The sequence below is a fragment of the Hylobates moloch genome, unplaced genomic scaffold (assembly GCF_009828535.3).
Source record: "Hylobates moloch isolate HMO894 unplaced genomic scaffold, HMol_V3 SCAFFOLD_24, whole genome shotgun sequence".
NCBI lineage: Eukaryota > Metazoa > Chordata > Mammalia > Primates > Hylobatidae > Hylobates > Hylobates moloch.
In genome coordinates, this window is record NW_026652299.1 from 2,219,469 (window position 1) to 2,238,777 (window position 19,309).

The following is a 19,309-nucleotide window of genomic DNA, read 5'->3' on the forward strand; positions in this document are numbered from 1 at the left end:
AACAAAACAAAACAAAACAACAAAACCTAAAAAAAAAGGGCCAAGCACCGTGGCTCACGCCTGTAATCCCAGCACTTTGGGAGGCCAAGGCAGTCAAATCACTTGAGCTCAGGAGGTCAAGACGAGCCTGGCCAGCATAACAAAACCCCATCTCTATTAAAAACACAAAAATTAGCCGGGCGTGGTGGTGGGTGTCTGTAATCCCAGCTACTCAGGAGGCTGAGGCAGGAGAATTACTGGAACCCAGGAGATGGAGGTTGCAGTGAGCTGAGATTGCACCACTGCACTCCAGCCTGGGGTACAGATCCAGACTGTCTCAAACAAAACAAAACAAAACCAGACAAAACAACAACCAGAAGGAAGTAGAGGCAGGTTTGACCCCAGGGCTGTTCCTCTGAAGGGTTCCCCATTCGTCCATCTCTTCTCTGAGCCCAGGACCTGGCCCTGTTTGGCCTGGAAACCTCCAAGGAGGAGCCACTGCCACCTCCCTGGGGCCTGGTGGGGGTCATAGGTTGGCCGGTACAAGCAATAGACCTGCTTTTATCCTTCGTTCAACACCCAAGTCTCAGCAGACAATGTCACATGACCCATCCTTGGCTGATTCAGGCAGTGAGAAGGGTCCCGCCAGAAGACCCCCAGGTACCCTTCAGTCTCTGCAATGGGAGGGTGGACCCTGAGATCTTCTGCACCCCCGGACCACAAGCACAGGAGAGGAGCACGTCTCCAAAGAGAAGCTGGGCTATGTCTGGAAACGGGCAAGCGAAACAGGACCTGTGGCCCTTCCCACTGGATGGGGAGGAGCTGAGGAAGGCAGCTCGGAGGAGGTGACGGCTTACGGGGAAATTTGCATGCAGGAATCAAAGTGAGGGAAGGGCTTTGGGGTGGAGTGGCCAGCAGGAGCAAAGGCTTGGAGGCCAGAGAGAATCTGAGCGGCACGCAGGCTGGGGAGGGGTTGGCCGAGCCTCCAACACGGGCCTCTGCAGCTTGAGTCTATTACCCAAGTCCCAGTATCACCAGGTCCCAGCTATTCCTTGCAGCAGCCGGCGTCCCTCCCCTTGTCTCATTCCCGCTGGCCCCGACTTCCTAGCTCAGTGCTTCTCCAGGCCTCAGTTTCCCCTCTTCCAAGGCCAGGGCCCGCTCCCCTTCCCGGGACTGCCAGGAGCCTGGAGCGTGGGAAACGGCTCTGCTCTCTGTCCGGGGCCAAAGACACGCCGGGGCGGTCGTGCCAGCCAGGCTCTCGGGCTCTTGGGCGCTCGCCACACTCTGGCGGCCAAACAATGCCCACCTCTGAGTAGAGCTGTGGGTGGCAGTAACCATGGTGAAGGGCCCTCCACGCCAACTGCCCATCCAGGGTCAGCCGGGCCCGTGGCCCTGGTTCCGGCTTTGTCTCGGGGCTGGAACTGGGCCCAGGGATGGGCTCTGAATGGCTGGCGGGCGGGAGGGCACTGCCCACCACATAGCGGTGGCTGCTGGCCGGAGAGAGGGTCTGGGGTTGAGGAGAGGGCAGCCCAGCTGTTTCTGGGGTCCTGAAGTCGCAGTGGCATCCAGGTGGGAGCCCCAGCTGGTCGCTGTGCCCATTGGCAGCACCTTCCCTGACGCCCCAGCCTCTGTGCTGTGCCCACTGTAAGGACAGGGCCTGGTGTGCCCCTGGAAGGAGGTGATCCCTGTCTCCAAGTTCTGGGATGTTCCAGGCAGTCGGCCAGAGCACAGCGGGTCCGCTCCAGCCTCTCAGCCTGGACGAGGCTCCATCTGGCCACTGGCTTGCCCACCCCCAGTTCCCCCAATCCCTCCGTGACTGGCGGGAAGTGCGCATGAGTGTGAGGCCTCTGCCAGGGCACAGAGTGACCAACCCTCCCCAGCTGTGGGGTCATAGTCCCCCAAAAATTGTGCTTGCAAAACCCATGTTTGCAAACTCAAGACCTTGTTTAATAAAAAAGAGTAAGGAGGCCAGGCACTGTGGCCAGGGGGAGGAGAGCTGGCAGGGGCAGCGAGATGGGGGCTGCACCGTACTCTGGGCACTGGGTTCCCTCGGGCAATGTCCCTGGTGGGCCAAGGCTGCCCTTTTTGTCCCTCCACCTCTGCCTGGCAGTCCAGGGGCTAAGGAATTTGAGAGGGGAGGCCTTTGGGTCTCACCCAAGCTGGGTGATGGCAAGGGAAAGGGACTCTCATTTCCCCACCCCAGAGAGACCACAGTCCTCCTTCAAGTACCCACAAGACAAGAAGGACCCAACTCCCCCTCCCCTAGGCCACTCCTGTCCCAATCTGGCCGCTGCCCCAGGTGTGGTGTGGAGGCCACGACCCCACCCCAACCCCTGGTTCCCTCAGGCCCTCCCTGTCCTAAGACACCATGGTCCCCCAGTGCCCCAGCCCCTGTCCCCTGGGACCCCAGCCCAGCCCTACTCCTCACTTCTGGGGTCTTCTCATGTCTGGGGCTCGGGTGCCTCGCCTGTGCCTTGCTGGGCGAGCAGAGGCACTGCCTGGTGCTGAAAAGACAGCTCCGGCCAGCCAGTGCCCCCAGAGAGCAGACCCAGCCAGATGCAGAAATGACCAGAAATGACGCAGTGGGTGAGGGGCACAGAGACCTGTTAGGGAGCGGGAGCTGGGGCAATGTCTGGGTACATGAGATGCCCCTGGCTACTGCTGAGGCTGTGCCTCAGCCCCAGGTCTATGCATTAAACTTCATCCTCCACACAGCCCCAGTCTCCCACAGGCCCCAGCTTATAGAGACTGTTGTTGCTCCATTTTGCAGAAGAGGAAACTGAGGCAGAGCAAGGGAAGTTTCCCACCGTCCCCAGGTGGAAGGAGTGTGGCCCCCACTGGGACACTCATCTGCAGGCACAGTCCAGAACATGTGTGCCTGGACGCTGGACCAAGCACGGGGCCTCTGCCTCTCCATGATGATTTTATTTATTTGTTTGTTTATTTATTTATTTATTTATTTATTTATTTATCTATTTATCTATTATTTATTTATTTATTTTTGAGACGGGGTCTCGCTCTGTCGCCCAGGCTGGAGTGCAGTGGCGCAATCTCGGCTCACTGCAAGCTCCGCCTCCTGGGTTCACGCCATTCTTCTGCCTCAGCCTCCCGAGTAGCTGGGACTACAGGCACTCACCACCACGCCCGGCTGATTTTTTATATTTTTAGTAGAGACGGGGTTTCACTGTGTTAGCCAGGATGGTCTTGATCTCCTGACCTCGTGATCCACCCACCTCGGCCTCCCAAAGTGCTGGTATTACAGGCGTGAGCCACTGCAACCGTCCAATGATTTTATTTTGAGATGAAGTCTCACTGTCACCCAGGTTGGACTGCAATGGTGCAATCTCGGCTCACTGCAACCTCCAACTCCTGGGTTCAAGTGATTCTTCTGCCTCAGCCTCCCAAGTAGCTGGGATTACAGGCATGTGCCACCACACCTGGCTAATTTCGTATTGTTAGTAGAGACAGGGTTTCACCATGTTGGTCAAGCTGGTCTCAAACTCCTGACCTCAGGTGATCTGCCTGCCTCGGCCTCCCAAAATGCTGGGATTACAGGCATGAGCCACCCTGCCCGGCCCTCCGTGACAATTTTATTTTCTAAATATTTTATCTGGAGATACATAGCACACAGATTACAGGCATGAGCCACAGTGCCCAGCCAGTGGGCTGGATTCTGAAATGCAGAATTTAAGGACATCAGCGGCAAAACTGTAGAAAATTGAATAAATTCTGTAGCTTCATTCATAGTATTACAGCAATGCTTTTTCTTAGTCTTGATGCAGATGCCCTGGGGATGTGACATGTTTACTCTGCATCTGCACTGCCTCTGCAATAAATAAAATGTGGTCTATCATGCAGTGGAATACTATTCGGCTATAAAAAGGAAGGAAATTCTGACAACTGCTACAACATGGATGAACCTTGAGGACATTATACTCCGTGAAATAAGCTGGTCCAAAAGGGGTAAACTCTGTATGTGTCTACTTATATAAGAACAGTCAAATCTATGGAGACAGAAAGGAGAATGGTGGTTACAGGGGCAGGGGAGGGAATGGAGAGTGAATGTTTAAGGGGGATGGGTTTCAGTTTGGGAAGATGAAAAGTTTTGTGGATAAAGGGTGGTGATAGTCACGCAACACCGTGAATGTGCTTAATACCACTGAACTAACTGTACGCTTTAGAAATGGTTAAAATGGAGCTGGACAAGGTGGCTCATGCTTGTAATCCCAACACTTTGGGGGGCTGAGGCAGAAGGATCAATGGAGCTTGGGAGTTCAGACGAGCCTGGGCAACATAGTGAGACCCCCCATCTCTAAAAAAAGCAAAATGTTTACTGGGTGTAGTGGCGCACACCTGTGGTCCCAGCTACTTGGGAGGCTGAGGCGGGCGGATCATGAGGTCAGGAGATTGAGACCATCCTGGCTAACATGGTGAAACCCCGTCTCTACTAAAAATACAAGAAATTAGCCAGGCGTGGTGACGGGCACCTGTAGTCCCAGCTACTCGGGAGGCTGAGGCAGGAGAATGGTGTGAACCCGGGAGGCGGAGCTTGCACTGAGCCAAGATCATGCCACTGTACTCCAGCCTGGGTGACAGAGTGAGACTCTGTCTCAACAACAACAAAAAAAGTTTACTGGGTGTGGTGGCACATGCCTGTTTCCCAGCTACTTGGGAGGCTGAGGTGGGAGGATTGCTTGGGCCCAGGAGGTTAAGGCTGCAGTGAGTTATGATTAAGCCACTGTACTCCAGGCTGGGGGACACAGGGAGACCCTGTCTCAAAAAAAATTAAAAAGGCCAGGTGCAGTGGCTCACGCCTGTAATCCCAGCACTTTGGGAGGCCGAGGTGGGCGGATCATGAGGTCAGGAGATCGAGATCATCCTGGCTAACGGTGAAACCCTGTCTCTACTAAAAATACAAAAAATTGAGACCTGGAGTGGTGGCAGGCGCATGTAGTCCCAGCTACTCGGGAGGCTGAGGCAGGAGAATGGCGTGAACCTGGGAGGCGGAGGTTGCAGTGAGCCGAGATGCGCCACTGCACTCCAGCCTGGACGAAAGAGTGAGACTCTGTGTCAGAAACCAAAAAAAAAAAAAAGAAAAAATTAAAAAAAGAATAAAAGAATCCATGATGCTACATGACACTTAGGTATCATTCCAATCTATGTTGATTGCTTTTATTTTAGGGTAAAATCTACACAGTAGAAGATTTGCCATTCTAACCTTTTTTTTTTTAGATGGTTGGGTGGTCTCACTGTTTCTCAGGCTGGTCTTTAACTCCTGGCCACAAGCGGTCTTCTCGCCTCAGCCTCATAAGTAGCTGAGACTATAGGCACCCGCCACCATGCCTGGCTAATTTTTGTATTTTTAGTAGAGACGGGGTTTCACCATGTTGGCCAGGCTGGTCTCAAACTCCTGACCTCAAATGCCGCCTGCCTCGGGCTCCCAAAGAGCTGGGATTACAGGCGTGAGCCACCACATCCAGCCTTTTGTCCACCGGTTTTTGTTGTTATTGTTGTTGTTTGTTTGTTTGAGACAGAATCTAGCTTTGCTGCCCAGGCTAGGGTGCAGTGGCGTGATCTCAGCTCACTGCAATCTCCATCTCCCAGATTCAAGCAATTCTTCTGCCTCAGCCCCATGGAGTAGCTGGGACTACAGGCACCTGCCACCATACCTGGCTCATTTTTGTGTAATGTTTAGTAGAGACAAGATTTTACCACGTTGGCCAGGCTGGTCTCAAACTCCTGGCCTCAAGTGATCCTCTTGCCTCGGCCTCCCAAGTGCTGAGATTATAGGCATGGATTGTTGTTTTTGTTGTTGCTGTTGAGTTATAGGTGTTCTTTATATATTCTGTGTATTAGTCCCATATCAGATATATGATTTGCAAATATTTTCTCCCATTCTGTGGCTTGCCTTTTCACTTGATTGATAGTTTCCTTTGATGCACAAAAGTTTTTAATTTTGATGAAGTCTAATTTATCTTGGCCGGGCACAGTGGCTCACACCTATAATCCCAGCATTTTGGGAGGCCAAGGCAGGAGGATCACTTGAGCTCATGAGTTTAAGACCAGCCTGGCCAACATGGTGAAACCCCGTCTCTACTAAAAATACAAAAATTAGACAGGCATGGTGTTTGCCTGTAATCCCAGCTACATAGGAGTCTGAGGCAGGAGAATTACTTGAACCTGGAAGGCAGATGTTGCAGTGAGCTGAGATTGCACCACTGCACTCCAGCCTGAGTGACAGAGCAAGACTCCGTTTGAAATAATATTAGAGGCCTGGTGCAGTGGCTCACACCTGTAATCCCAGCACTTTGGGAAGGCGAGGCAGGTGGATCATTTGAGGTCAGGAGTTCGAGACCAGCCTGGCCAACATGGTAAAACCCCATCTCTACTAAAAATACAAAAAAAGTAGCTGGGCATGGTGGTGGGCGCCTGTAATTCCAGCTACTTGAGAGGCTGAGGCAGGCGAATCGCTTGAACCGGGTAGGCAGAGTTGCAGTGAGCTGAGATTGGGCCACTGTACCGCAGCCTGGGCGACAGAGAGAGACTCCATTTCAACTAATAATAATAATATAAAATAAAAAATAAAAGCACATCACAATAAATGAGATGTGCTTGAATCATCCCAAAACCATCCCCACCCTCTGGTCAGTGGCAAAATTGTCTTCCATGAAACCAGTCCCGGGTGCTAAAAAGGCTGGGGAGCGCTGGTGTAAGGTGAGGGTCCAGTGTCTTTTCTTGTGCATGGAGACGCAGCCTTCCCAGCCCCATGGGTTTATCTGTGCTGATTTTTCACTTCTTGTTCTGACCGGGAGAAGCCTGGCTCCCATGACGCACAACTTACTTATTTGTTCAATCCCAGTGTTCGTTGTTTCAGAATTGCTAAGATGTACCCCTGGGAGAACCAAACCTACTAACTAGAGTCCAGTGTTTGTACACAGTTGGTTTTGTCCTGAGCTTCAGGATCTAGACAAAACAGTGTTGTCCCAAATCATTGAGAGCAGCCTGTCCCCCACTCCCTCTCCCTGAGTGATGTCACACATTTGTAATTCAATTAGAGTCCGTTGTCACAGGCCGCGTTCCATCCTGGGTTCCCCTGACATCCTGGCTCATTTAAAAAAATTTGCATACAGCGAAGTTCATTCTTTGTGCCGTGGACTTGTATGGGTTTTGAAAAATGCATGGAGTCACGCGTCCACTGCTGCACCCGACAGAATAGCTCCAGCTCCGAGACCATTTCCCAGGCAGTGAGAACCACTGGCCACCACTGCCTATGATGTTTAAGAAGAAAAGACAAACAGATTTTTTGAGATGCAATTCACATACCATGCAATTCATTCATTAAAGGTAAAATTCCATCATTTTGGGCATGCTGTATTGCTATTTTTTTTCCTTTTTGTGGAGAATGGAGTCTCACTATGTTGCCCCGGCTGGTCTTGAACTCCTGGGCTCAAGCGATCCTCCCGTATCTGCCTCCCTAAGTGCTGGGAGTTCAGGCGTGAAGCACCATGGCTGGCCTAAATTTTCTTGTATGTGTGTGATAAAATACACATAACAAGCTGAATACAGTGGCTCATGCCTGTAATCCCAGCACTTTGGAGGCTGAGGCAGGAGGATCGCTTGAGCCCAGGAATTCAAGGCTGCAGTGAGCTATAGTTGAACCATTGCACTCCAGCCTGGGCAACAGAACAAGACTGTGTCTCTACAAAAAAGAAAATAATACATGTAACGAACAATTTGCCACCGTAACCATTTTTAAGTGTACAATTCAGTGACATTGATTGCGTTCACAATATTGTGCAACCATCACCCCATTACCAAAACTTTTTCATCATCCCAAACGGAAACTCTGATGATTTCTGTTTCTTTTTTTACGATTTCTTAAATAAGCCTACAATGTAGCAAAGTTTCAAAGTGTTGTAGGTACACATGGAAAAATGCAATGAATATTGGCTCATGCCTGTAATCCCAGCAGTTTGGGAGGCCGAGGCCAGCAGATCACCTGAGGTCAGGAGTTTGAGACCAGCCTGGCCAACATGGTGAAAACCTGTCTCTACTAAAAATACAAACAAAACAAAACAAAACAAATTAGCTGGGCTTGGTGGTGGGTGCCTCCCAGCTACTTGGGAGGTTAAGGCGGGAGAATCGCTTGAACCCAGGAGGCGGAGGTGCAGTGAGCTGAGATTGCACCACTGCACTCTAGCCTGGGTGACAAGAGCAAAACTGTCTTAGAAAAAAAAAAAAAGAAAAAAGAAATGCATGAAACCCAATATTGGTAGGTAATGTGTGGAGCAACTGGAGGAAAACCTTCACGTTGAATCCAGGGGGTGGGTACGTGGGTGCTGGCTGAAAAATATTTCAACTTTTCTTTTCTTTTGAGACAGGGTCTTGCTCTGTCACCCAGGCTGGAGTGCAGCAGGGCAGTAACAGCTCACTGCTTCCTCTGTCCTCCCGCCTCAGCCTCCCAAGTAGCTGGAACTACAGGCACATGCCACCATGCCCAGCTAATTTTTTTATTCTTTTGTGGAGACGGGGTCTCGCCATGTTGCCCAGGTTGGTCTTGAACTCCTGGGCTCAAGCAATCCTCCCACCTCGGCCTCCCAAAGTGCTGGGATTACAGGTGTGAGTCACTGTACTTGGCCTATTTCAACTTTTCTATGTGTTTGAAAATTTTCATAATAAAATGTTGGGGAAAATGTTTGCAGATTTTAAAAGCGCACCCTGGCCTACCACGGCACCCCCAGCTCTCAGTCCCCTATTCAGAGGCAGCCTCTGAAGCCAGGTTTTCCAAATCCTTCCAGAGGCGGTCAGTCAGCAGTCAAGCGTCTGCACGTCTCTTCTCTGTCCTACCAGTGAGGCAGGCCTTGGCAGCAGACGGATCTTGGCCTTGTTCTGCCCTTGCCTTTTTGTTGTTGTTTGTTGTTGTTGTTTTTTGAGACGGAGTCTCGCTCTGTCGCCCAGGCTGGAGTGCAATGTCACAATCTTGGCTCACTGCAACCTCTGCCTCCCGGGTCCAAGTGAATCTCCTGCCTCAGCCTCCTGATTAGCTGGGATTACAGACATGCGCCACCACGCCTGGTTAATTTTTTTTGTATTTTTAGTAGAGACAGAGTTTCACCATGTTGGCCAGGCTGGTCTTGAACTCCTGACCTGAAGCGATCCTCACCCCTCGGCCTCCCAAGGTGCTGGGACTACAGGCACATGCACCGCACCTGTCCCCACCCTCTGCTCTCAGCAGAGAGGGACCACCCTGGGGCTTCATGGTCACCCCCTACACATAGGGCCCTGGCGGGTCCCCAGCCCTGCCTGGGTGGTGCTGAGCCCATGTCAGCCTCCCAGGAGCCCAGGCTGGCTGAGCTGCAGGAAAATCCGCATCACCCCTGCACTGACACTGGCCACAGAGGGAGGCAGAACAGCTGTCACTGAACCTGCAGGAAGCAGGTGAGCGAGGCATAGGAGTCCCAGCTGCGACGGGAGCATAGGGGGCACTGGCAGCTGCACCCGGCCAGGCTGAGACTTCCCGGGGCTGGGGGACCACTCATTCCTCGGTGGGGATGGAGGCAGGTGGACCCACGTGGACCGTATCCTACTGCACTTGCCTGGCCCTGTACGTGCCCCTCCTCACAGCCACCCATCTTACAGAAGGGGAAACTGAGCCTGTGATTCACTCAGGTCCACGCAAGGTTTCTTCTCCCACCATTCAGCTTGGAGCTGGGCTCTGGGCTCTGCAGCAAACGGGACAGGCTGGGCCCAGCTTCCCTCCCTGGTTCTCCTTCACTCAGCCCCTGGACTCAGGCCCAGGCTGTCCTCTTGTGGAAACCAAAACTGTGGGTCCAGGAATGCGGGTTCACCTGCCCCGAGCTGGGGATGTGGGTCCACCTGCCCCGTGCTGGGAATGGGGGTCCACCTGCCCCGAGCGGGTCCACCTGCCCCGTGCTGGGAATGGGGGTCCACCTGCCCCGAGCTGGGAATGCGGGTCCACCTGCCCCGAGCTGGGGATGCGGGTCCACCTGCCCCGTGCTGGGAATGGGGGTCCACCTGCCCGGTGCTGGGAATGGAGCTTTGCAGCCTGGCTTTGGGTTGAGGCCATGTCGGGAGTGCCCTCTGCTGGCCGGTCTGTTCCTCATGGGGCCCTGAGAGGGCTCGCATGGGGCGGGGTCAGCAGGGCATCCCCCAACCCTGGGAAGACCACCAACCTCTGTCCTGGTGGAGAGGGAGGAATAGAGCAGAGGCCAGAACAGGGGAGAAGTTGGTTTTAAAGCAGAGGTTTCGGCTGGGCGCAGTGGCTCACGCCTGTAATCCCAGCACTTTGGGAGGCTGAGGAGGGTGGATCACCTGAGGTCAGGCGTTTGAGACCAGCCTGACCAACATAGTGAGACCCTGTCTCTAATAAAAATACAAAAGTTAGCCAGGCATGGTGGTGTGTGCCTGTAATCCTGGCTACTCAGGAGGCTGAGGCAGGAGAATCACTTGAACCTGGAAGGCAGAAGTTGCAGTGAGCTGAGATTGCGCCACTGCACTCCAGCCTGGGGGACAGCGTGAGACTCTGTCTCAAAAAGAAAGAAGGAAAGAAAGAGAGAGAGAGAGAGAGAAGGAAAGAAAAGAAAAGGAAAGAAAAAAGAAAAGAAAGAGAGAGAAGGAAGGAAGGAAAGAAGGAAGGACAAAAGGGAAGTGAGGGGAGAGGAGGGGAGAGAAGGAGAAACTAAAGCAAGCAGAAGTTTCAGGCCAGGCACCCCTGGGGGCAGCTTTGCCTGCAGCCGATACCTTCTTTAAGTGTCACCATAGTGGCCGGTGTTTCAAAACAGAGATAGCAGACAGCACTTGAACCTCAGATGTTTTAAATTCAGAAGATCTGCCCGCTCTGGGTCCACAGGTCCCTGTGCATGGTTGGAAGGAGCTGGGCAGGATGGGGGTGGGGGCAGTGTGCATTTCTATTAGGCATAGACCCCACCAACCCCTGTTGCCCTGTGCCCGCCTGCCTCACTTAGGCACGTTTGCCCTCCTGGCCCTGTGGGCATTTGAGTCACTCCTTGACCCCGCAGAGAGCCTGGAGCTTTTGGCCAGCAGGTGTCGTTAGGAGGCCTGTGGACCTGACCCTCCAGGGGCTGCAGCCTCCTTACCCGGGCAGCTGTGTTTCCCCGGACGGGCCCAGCCCAGGGCATCTGCCTGAATCTCACCCCAGCTCCAGACAGAGAACTGAAGGGGAGACAGTTTCTGCCAGAGACGCAGCTCAGTGCGCCGGGGGCAGGGGCTGCCCTGCTCAACCTCCCGCAGCCGCTGTAGCTGGAGACAACACCCTCCTGATGCCTTTCGGTTTCTGGGGGCGTCATGAGCATGTGGGTGCCTTCTAAGGGGCCTCTGCCGTGACGCAGGGGAGGAGCAGATTTAAGTCAGCTCTGGAATTTGCTTCTGGTCAGCAGGGCGATGGGCTGCTCTGGGGAGGTAGTGAGCTGCCTCTTCTAAAACGAGTTCAAGTGGAATGTGCTCTGGGCCAGCCTGGGGGATGCGGTAAGACCTGGTCCCTGGCACCCAGATGCGGCAGTGTGATGGGAGGGTAGGGCCTCAATGAAAGCCAGGGCTGCAAGAGCCCAGCAGGAGGTGAGGGAAGGCTTCCCAGAGGAGGTGTCTTCTGAGCTGAAGGGGCAGGTGGGGGAATGGGCCACTGGGGCTGCAGCTCTGGGCTGAGGCCAGATCAGACAGGAAGCTGCGCTTTGTACTGAGGGCGGTGGCAGCCATGGAAGGTGTGACGGGAAGGGCAGCAGCTCTGCAGCAGGACGCTTGGAGACCATAGCTCCTTGCACCCCATTTTATGGATGGGGAGACTGAGGATCAACACTGCTTCAGGGTCTGGGGTCCCTGTGGTCTGGTTTGCAAACTGGAGTGGAGAGAAGGGCCAGCTCCAACTCTCACTTGCTGAGCAACCCTGAGTGAGTCACTCAGTCTCCCCAAGCCTGTTTGTACATCTGTAAAATGAGCTTTGCACTCTACACCTTGCCAAGTTCTTGGGAGAAGGTGCAGGCCTGGTCCCCAGGTCGTCCCCAGCCTCAGCCACCCCACAATAAGAACAGAGCCTGTCATCTCACACTTTCGCACACTCTCACCTTGCATGGCTGGTAGGGAGGCAGAGCTTTGCAGGGAGGGAGCCTTTTATTTGCAGGGAAACTGAGGCCCAGAGAGGGTGAGCAGGCAGCTTGGGTCTCAAGGCAAGGGCCTGGCAGGCCAAGCCAGACATCTTCCCTGCCGGGCTCAGAGCCCCCAGGACCAGGAGCAGGCGGGCCTGACCACAGATCCAGGCCCCGCTGTGTGGGTCCCCACTTCCCCACGCCCCAGTCCCGCCCATGGCCAGGGCTTGTCAGTGCACGTCTCCCTGCTGTACCCAGCCCCTCCCGGTGGACACAAAGGCCAGGCCTCCCGAAGAGGCGAAGAGGCAGCAGGAAGGGGCTCCTGCCAGCTGGGCTGTGGATGCAGGCGGGGAAGTGAGTGGAGACAGGAAGGAAGCCGCACAGCTGGAGACTGGGCTGCCATTGTGTCACCTGGAGTGGGGGCGCCGTGGTCTGCCCTCAGATGCCTCCCCAGCTCTGGAGGGCAGCGGGGGTTGCTGGGCCCTCCTCTCTCGGGGCCACACCCTTCTGCTGACTTCCTGCCCCCATCCCAGCCTCAGTTTCCCCATTTGTAAAACCTTAGGAGGCAAGACCTTTGGGAATTATACAGTGGCATTATAACAAGTGCCAGGCCGGGTGCGATGGCTCATGCCTGTAATCCCAGCACTTTGGGAGGCCGAGGTGGGCAGATCACCTGAGGTTAGGAGTTTGAGACCAGCCTGGCCAACAGGGTAAAGCCCTGTCTCTACAAGAAATTTAAAAATTAGCTGGGTGTGGTGGTGCACACCTATAATCCCAGCTACTCAGGTGGCTGAGGCACGAGAATTGCTTGAACCTGGAAGGTGGAGGTTGCAGTGAGCCAAGATTGTGCTACTGCACTCCAGTCTGGGCAACAGAGCAAGACTGTGTCTCAAAAAAAAAAAAAAGAAAGAAATTAGTGAGGGGTGGTGGCTCACACCTGTAATCCCAGCACTTTGGGAGGCTGAGGCGGGCAGATCACCCCTGAGGTCAGGAGTTCGAGACCAGCCTGGCCAACATGGAGAAACCCCATATCTCCTAAAAATACAAAATTAGCCAGGTGTGGTGGTGGGTGCCTGTAATCCCAGCTACTCTGGAGGCTGAGGCAGGAGAATCGCTTGAACCCAGGAGGCAGAGGATGCAGTGAGCCAAGATTGTACCACTGCACTCCAGCCTGGACAACAGAGTGAGACTGTCTCAAAAAAAAAAAAAAAAAAAAAAAGACCAGGCGTGGTGGCTCACACCTGTAATCCCAGCACTTTGGGAGGCCGAGGCGGACAGATCACAAGGTCAGGAGATTGAGACTATCCTAGCTAACATGGTGAAACCCCGTCTCTACTGAAAATATAAAAAAATTAGCTGGGCATGGCGGCGGGAGCCTGTAGTCCCAGCTACTCGGGAGGCTGAGGCAAGAGAATGGTGTGAACCTGGGAGTTGGAGTTTGCAGTGAGCTGAGATTGTGCCACTGCACTCCAGCCTGGGAGACAGAGCGAGACTCCGGGTCAAAAAAAACACAAAAAACAAGTGCCAGCCATTGTCTAGGCATGCTGTCATCTGAATTAACTCATTGAGGCAGAAAGATATGCTGAAGGCACTCATTTTCCCATTTCACAGAGGTCCCCAGAGCTCAGGGCCTTGCCCAGGGTCACGCACAGAGAGTGGCAGAGCTGAGGCTCAAACCCAGTCAGCCGTTCCCAAGTCCAGCTTCCCGTCTCTGCTCTCTTGTCGGTGCCACTGCAGACCTAATACTTTATTTATCAATTCAGTCGCTCATTCATTCATTCGAGACAGGGGTCTCTCTGTTCAGGCTGGAGAGCAGTGGCACGATAATTGCTCCACCTCCTGGGCTCAAGCAGTCCTGCTGCCTCAGCCTCCTGAGTAGCTAGGACCACAGGTGTGAGCCACCATATCTGGCTAATTTAAAAAAAAAAATTTTTTTTTTTTGAGTTGGAGTTTCGCTTTTGTTGCCCAGGCTGGAGTGCAGTGGCGTGTCTCGGCTCACGGCAACCTCTGCCTCCCGGATTTAAGCGATTCTCCTCTCTCGGCCTCCCGAGTAGCTGGGATTACAGGCGTGCACCACCACGCCCGGCTAATTTTGTATTTTTAGTAGAGATGGGATTTCTCCATGTTGGTCAGGCTGGTCTCGAATTCCCGACTTCAGGTGATCCACCCGCCTCGGCCTCCCAAAGTGCTGGGATTATAGGCATGAGCCACTACACCTGGCCAGTTTTTGTATTTTTTGTAGAGATGGGGACTTGCTGTGTTCCCCAACCTGGTCTCCAACTCCTGGGATCTCAAGGGATCCCCTTGCCGTGGCCTCCCAAAGTGCTGGGATTACAGGCATGCACCTGGCCTAATACTTTCCTTTAAATAACTCACTTGTTAAGGTTAAATACCTGTTGAGTTTCATCCTAAGCTGTGACGTCACTAGTTTCCTGTAGATAAATAATAGATAGATTGGTAGGTGGATAGATAGATGAAGAGATATATAGGTGATAGATAGACGATAGATACATAGGTAGATAGATGATTGATGTTGATTACAATGATGATGGATATAGATGATATATACACGATAGATGATAGATATCGATGACAGGTAGAGATAGAGATGAGATGCCCGGTGTTGGTAATTGTAGTAGAATTAACATGAAATTATGAAAACTCACAGGAAATCTCATTGTGTGAGCCCCTGAAGTCACCCTCCCACCCCGGGGCTCTTGGGCTGGGTCATCGGAAGGCTGAGTCCTTCGCAGACACGAGGCAGAAGGTACAACTCCCATTGTATAGATGTGGAACCTGAGGCTGGTTGGGGAGATTTGTGGACGGTCACGCAGCCAGGAGGGGCAGGCCTGGGGGACTCTTCCCACAGTGCTCATGTCCCCGTATGAGACCTCCAGGGGCTTCCTGCCCCCACCACACACCAGCCTGGCTCTCACCACCACACACACAGGAGGCTGCTGGGACAGGCGCACGTCTCCCTCCAGGTGGGATAGGAGAAACGGGAAAGGCCCCTGAAGGAAGTAGGGGGAGAAGGAAGCCTTGGGGCCTCTGAGGAGATAGCTTGGACCAGGCATGACATGAGTCTCCCAAGGCTGACCCTTCCCACCAGGGCTGAGCTGTGGCAAGAGCCTGAGCCTGGTGGTCCTGGGTGGGGACCGGCCCACGCCATGCCTGCCCCTGCCTTTCAGTCCCCTGGGCCCTGCTGGGAACTTCTGGCCCATGGCAGGTGCCCTCCCCACATCGGATGCCATCCAACACCCCTCCCCAGTCCATCCCGGCCCTACGCGAGAGCTTCAGCCCCTTTGGGGACAAAGTGAGGGGGTTGGGTCGTCTCTGAGGTGTCGGTCTCAGGGTCCCCCAGCCCCCAGCTTCCAGGGCTGCATAGCGCCGGCCCCACCTGAGCCTCCCCCCGCCACCCCCTAGCAGCCGAACGCCTGCAGCCTTCTCAGAGTTTATTGAAGGTGGAGTTGCGGGGAGCACACAGGACCACAGATCCCCTCGCCCAGCTGCCCCAGGGTGGGGCTCCAGGTACCCTGGACATGGGACAAGCCGAGGCTGGCTCGTGGGGCTGCAGGTGCTGCTCAGTAGCCCTGGTCCCTGCAAACATCCAAGGCAGGCCCTTAGCTGCCCAGCCCATGCACAGACCCGGGCAGGAGGTAGACCGTGGCCCTGCTCCCATGGCCGGATGTGCAGGGCTGGCAGTAAGAGGAGCAGGGTGGGACGCCAGGCAGACAGCCCCTCCCCAGGCGGAGGAGGGTCCCCAGATCAGGGTGAGAAGCAAAGTCTCTGCTGGGATGGGCAGTGTGGGGCGGGAATGGGCAGGGGCCTGGGGTGGAGGCAGGGACCGTACCCCCAGCTCAGGCCCCTCTTGGCCAGCTCTACCTGGGCCAGGTGGTGGTCACTCAGCGCGTGCACCCTGGTGATGGCGCCCAGCGGCCTCTGGCAGCCTGGGAACTGCAGCACCTTGTGCTCCGGGGCGTAGACGTGGAAGTGCTCCGCGTCTGAGCTGACCTCTATCTGGGCAGGCCGGGGCCAGTGACCTCAGTGCCGGCCCCCAGGGCCTGGGGTCTGGTCCCGCTTCTAACAGGGATGTGCCTGCTGGCCGTCTCCAGGAAGCACAGCCTGGCAGGCACTGGGGGTCCCTTGGCTTGGAGCCCCAGCCCGAAGTCCCCTCCTTTCTCCCAAGATGGGGTGGCTGGTAGCCAGGGTGGTGGGTACCCACTGCACACATAGGGAAACTGAGGCCAGGGAGGCCCACCCAGACCCTGCCCTGGCCCACTGACCTGTAAGCGTCCACCGTGAACCCCCTGCCCACTGGCTCCCTCTTCCCCCACAGGCCTCCCCTGCTTAGCCCAGGCCCCACCCAGGCCCCTGTCACCTGAAAGGACTCCCCCGGGGCCAGCGGAAAGATGCTAGACACCTCCTCCGGGCCCCAGCGGCCATCCTAGAAGGCATTGCCCACCATGGTGGCGCTGGAGAACTGGGGCTTGACGTGGGAGGCAATGTCCCCCGTCACCAACAAGAAGTTAGTCTCGAACCTGGGGTGGACGTGGTGCAGGTCACGAGCTGCAAACAGCAGGGGCCGGCCACGCAGCCCAAGGCCCAGGGAGGGGAGGGCGGTGCCGCTGACCTGCCCACTCCAGAGTCAGCATGTCCCTGGACCAGCAGGTTCCAGCCAGGGGCCAGGCCCCCCGCACAGAAGGCTTCAAACTGAGTGGAAGAGACACGGGGACCAGCCTCATGGGGCTGCAGCCTCCTCCCTCCCACCCCCCACCCCCACCCCACGTATTCCATCTGTCCAGGAAGGTCCCTGCCCACCCAGCCTGCCCCCAACCCGGTGCCAGACGTAGGCTAAGGCTCTGTTCCTCTGGTGTCTTTGCGACAGGGCGACCAGAGCTGGGGTGGGAGGGACAGGCCTGCCCAGCAGGCCAGCTCTGGGGGGACTTTCACCCTGACGCCCTCTCAGCCCTGAGATCTGATGAGAGGCCAGAGCCCACACCCCATCTCTGTGGACAGAGAGCACGGGTGGCTCAGGGAGCCCCCAGCCCTGCCCCGTTCTCCTTCTCCAGGTCCAGGGTCTCACCCACCTGTACAGCCATCTGCTCCCAGCCACTGTGGGAGGGCGCGGGGAGCCTGGGGATATAGAAGGGGGACCAGGAGCAGGGAGCGCCAGGGGGGCTGGGGGTGGGGAGTGCTGGGCCCCACTCCTGGGTGGCTTGACAAGGTATCTGGGCCCTTCCCAGCCCATATCTCCCTAACCCTCGGGCCTCTCCCTTCCAGCTGGTTCTCTGTGCAGGCACAAGAGAGACGGGGTCACCTGGCCCTGCTTCCCCAAGCCCTTTCCTACCTGACTGTCACCCACTTCACTCCTTCGGGATCCAGGAAAGCAGCCACTCCTTTCTCACAGGGACGGCAAGGTCCAGGCAGGGACCCCGGCCCGGCTCTTCCTCCGGGATCACGGGTCCCTCTAGGGACTCGAACCCTCCCATCCGGCCAAGGGCAGGCTTAGGAAGGGAGGCTTGGCTGCCGACCCCTGCCCTGGCTTCCGGGGTCCCGTCTGACTACCTGGTGCTGCAGGCCCTGTCCTTCAGCCCACCCTGGCCCCAGCTGCCTGCCCCCACCGGCTCAGCCACCCCATGGGGCATACAGCAAGGATTAGGCTGGCGCTGGTCAGCGCATTCCAGGCTCTGGCAGGCGAGGGGAGGGCTTTTCCCACACCCAGGATGCCTCCCCACCTCAGGCTGAGCATGGGAGGGACCAGCTGGGCCCTTAAGGAGGAAGGGAGGTGAGCAGAGAGAGTCTCAGGCTGTCGGGCAGCTTTGGGGCCTCCGAGGACGGGAGCCGGCCCGAAGTGGACCTGGAGGGAGCACGGAGCCCTAGGGCTGCTGCAAGTGGGTATGTGTGCAGCTGTGTGCAGTGCGTGTGCAGCCGTGTGCAGTGCATGTGCAGCCATGTGCAGCTGCATGCAGTGTGTATACAGTGTGTGTGCAGTGAGTGTGCAGCAAGTGTGCAGTGCATGTACAGCTGTGTGCAGCCATGTGCAGTGCGTGTGCAGTGATCTCATGGGTGTGTATCCTGGCTGCAGGCTGGACGATTGTGTGAGCCCGTGAGTGTTCGAGGCATGGGGTGTGAGTTCCAGAGACTCTGGGTGACAGGGAGGTTTGCTGTGTCCCTGCCTGTGTGTCTGAAGAGGCCTGGCCCCCAGGATGCCCCCGCCAGGATTCTCCATTCTCACGTCTCCTCCCACGCTGTCCCCGTGTTCGAGTGGGCCCTCCACTCCCCCATCCGCCGGGGTCCCTTCCAGCCATTCTCTCTAAGCCCTGGCAGGGCTGACCTGCGTCCTGCCTGACCTCTCCATGGGTGCTGCCGCTGGGGCCTGTGCCCAGACGTCCTGGTAGGAGGGTGGGACTGCTGAGGCTGGGAGGGGCCTCAAGGTGGTCGTGACTGTCCGCCAGCCCCCTGGGTGGTGCAGAGCAGTCCGGAGCCCACAGCTGTGGAGCCCGTCTCTCCTGCCCGGCTCGTAGCAGGGCTGGCTGTGGCCCTGCAGGGGGCAGCCCTGGGCAGCAGAGGATGAGCCTGCCTGCCCGCCCTGGCCACATCCACGTCCCCATCCTGACTGGCTGTCCTGGGGCCCAGCAAGCTGCAGGTCCCTCCTGCCTGCCTCCCCCAGAGAAGCACAGAGAGGGAAGCCCTCACCACAGCAGGAAGGGCAGCCAGTTCTGCCTCCCCCTCCCTGTCCTGCCCCCAGCCCCAGGGACAGCCCTGGTTTCAGCTGCGGAGTGAGGACACAGAGCAGGACTCTGGGTACAGGACCCAGGGCCAGGGCTGTGCAGAGCATGGAGTCAGGGTGCTGGAACAGGCTTCCCACCAGCTGACAACCTGGCGCTCGTGGCCTCTGAGCCTCAGTCTCCCCCACCATCTGGGCACAGCAGCACAGCTATGCCATCTGCTGTCCATGCCTGGGTCCTGGCAGGGGAGGGTGGCCCAGGCAGCCACAACCCTGGACACAGGAGCCCAGCCGTCGTCCCCTCGCTTTGGGGTCTGTAGGGGCACCGGTAGGGGGCCTGGGTCTCAGGAGCTGCCTAGAGTCCCAGACATCAGGGGCCCTGTGGGTGGGACTTGAGCCCCAGACTTGCCAGACAGAAGGCCTGTGTGCCGCTGCCTGGGATGAGGGGGGCCTGAGATCCCTGCTTCTGCCAGGCCCACCCCTC

General features: G+C 56.2%; 1 protein-coding gene across 1 annotated transcript; it reads right to left on the reverse strand.

Moving 5' to 3' along the window:
* Positions 1–9,395: 9,395 nt before the first annotated feature.
* Positions 9,396–16,998, reverse strand: GRIFIN (galectin-related inter-fiber protein). Its single transcript, XM_058434438.1, is given in 4 exon segments — positions 9,396–9,441; positions 15,949–16,115; positions 16,477–16,636; positions 16,729–16,998. Coding segments are annotated over 4 exon segments (537 nt in total). The 5' UTR covers positions 16,893–16,998.
* Between the last annotated feature and the right edge of the window lie 2,311 nt (positions 16,999–19,309).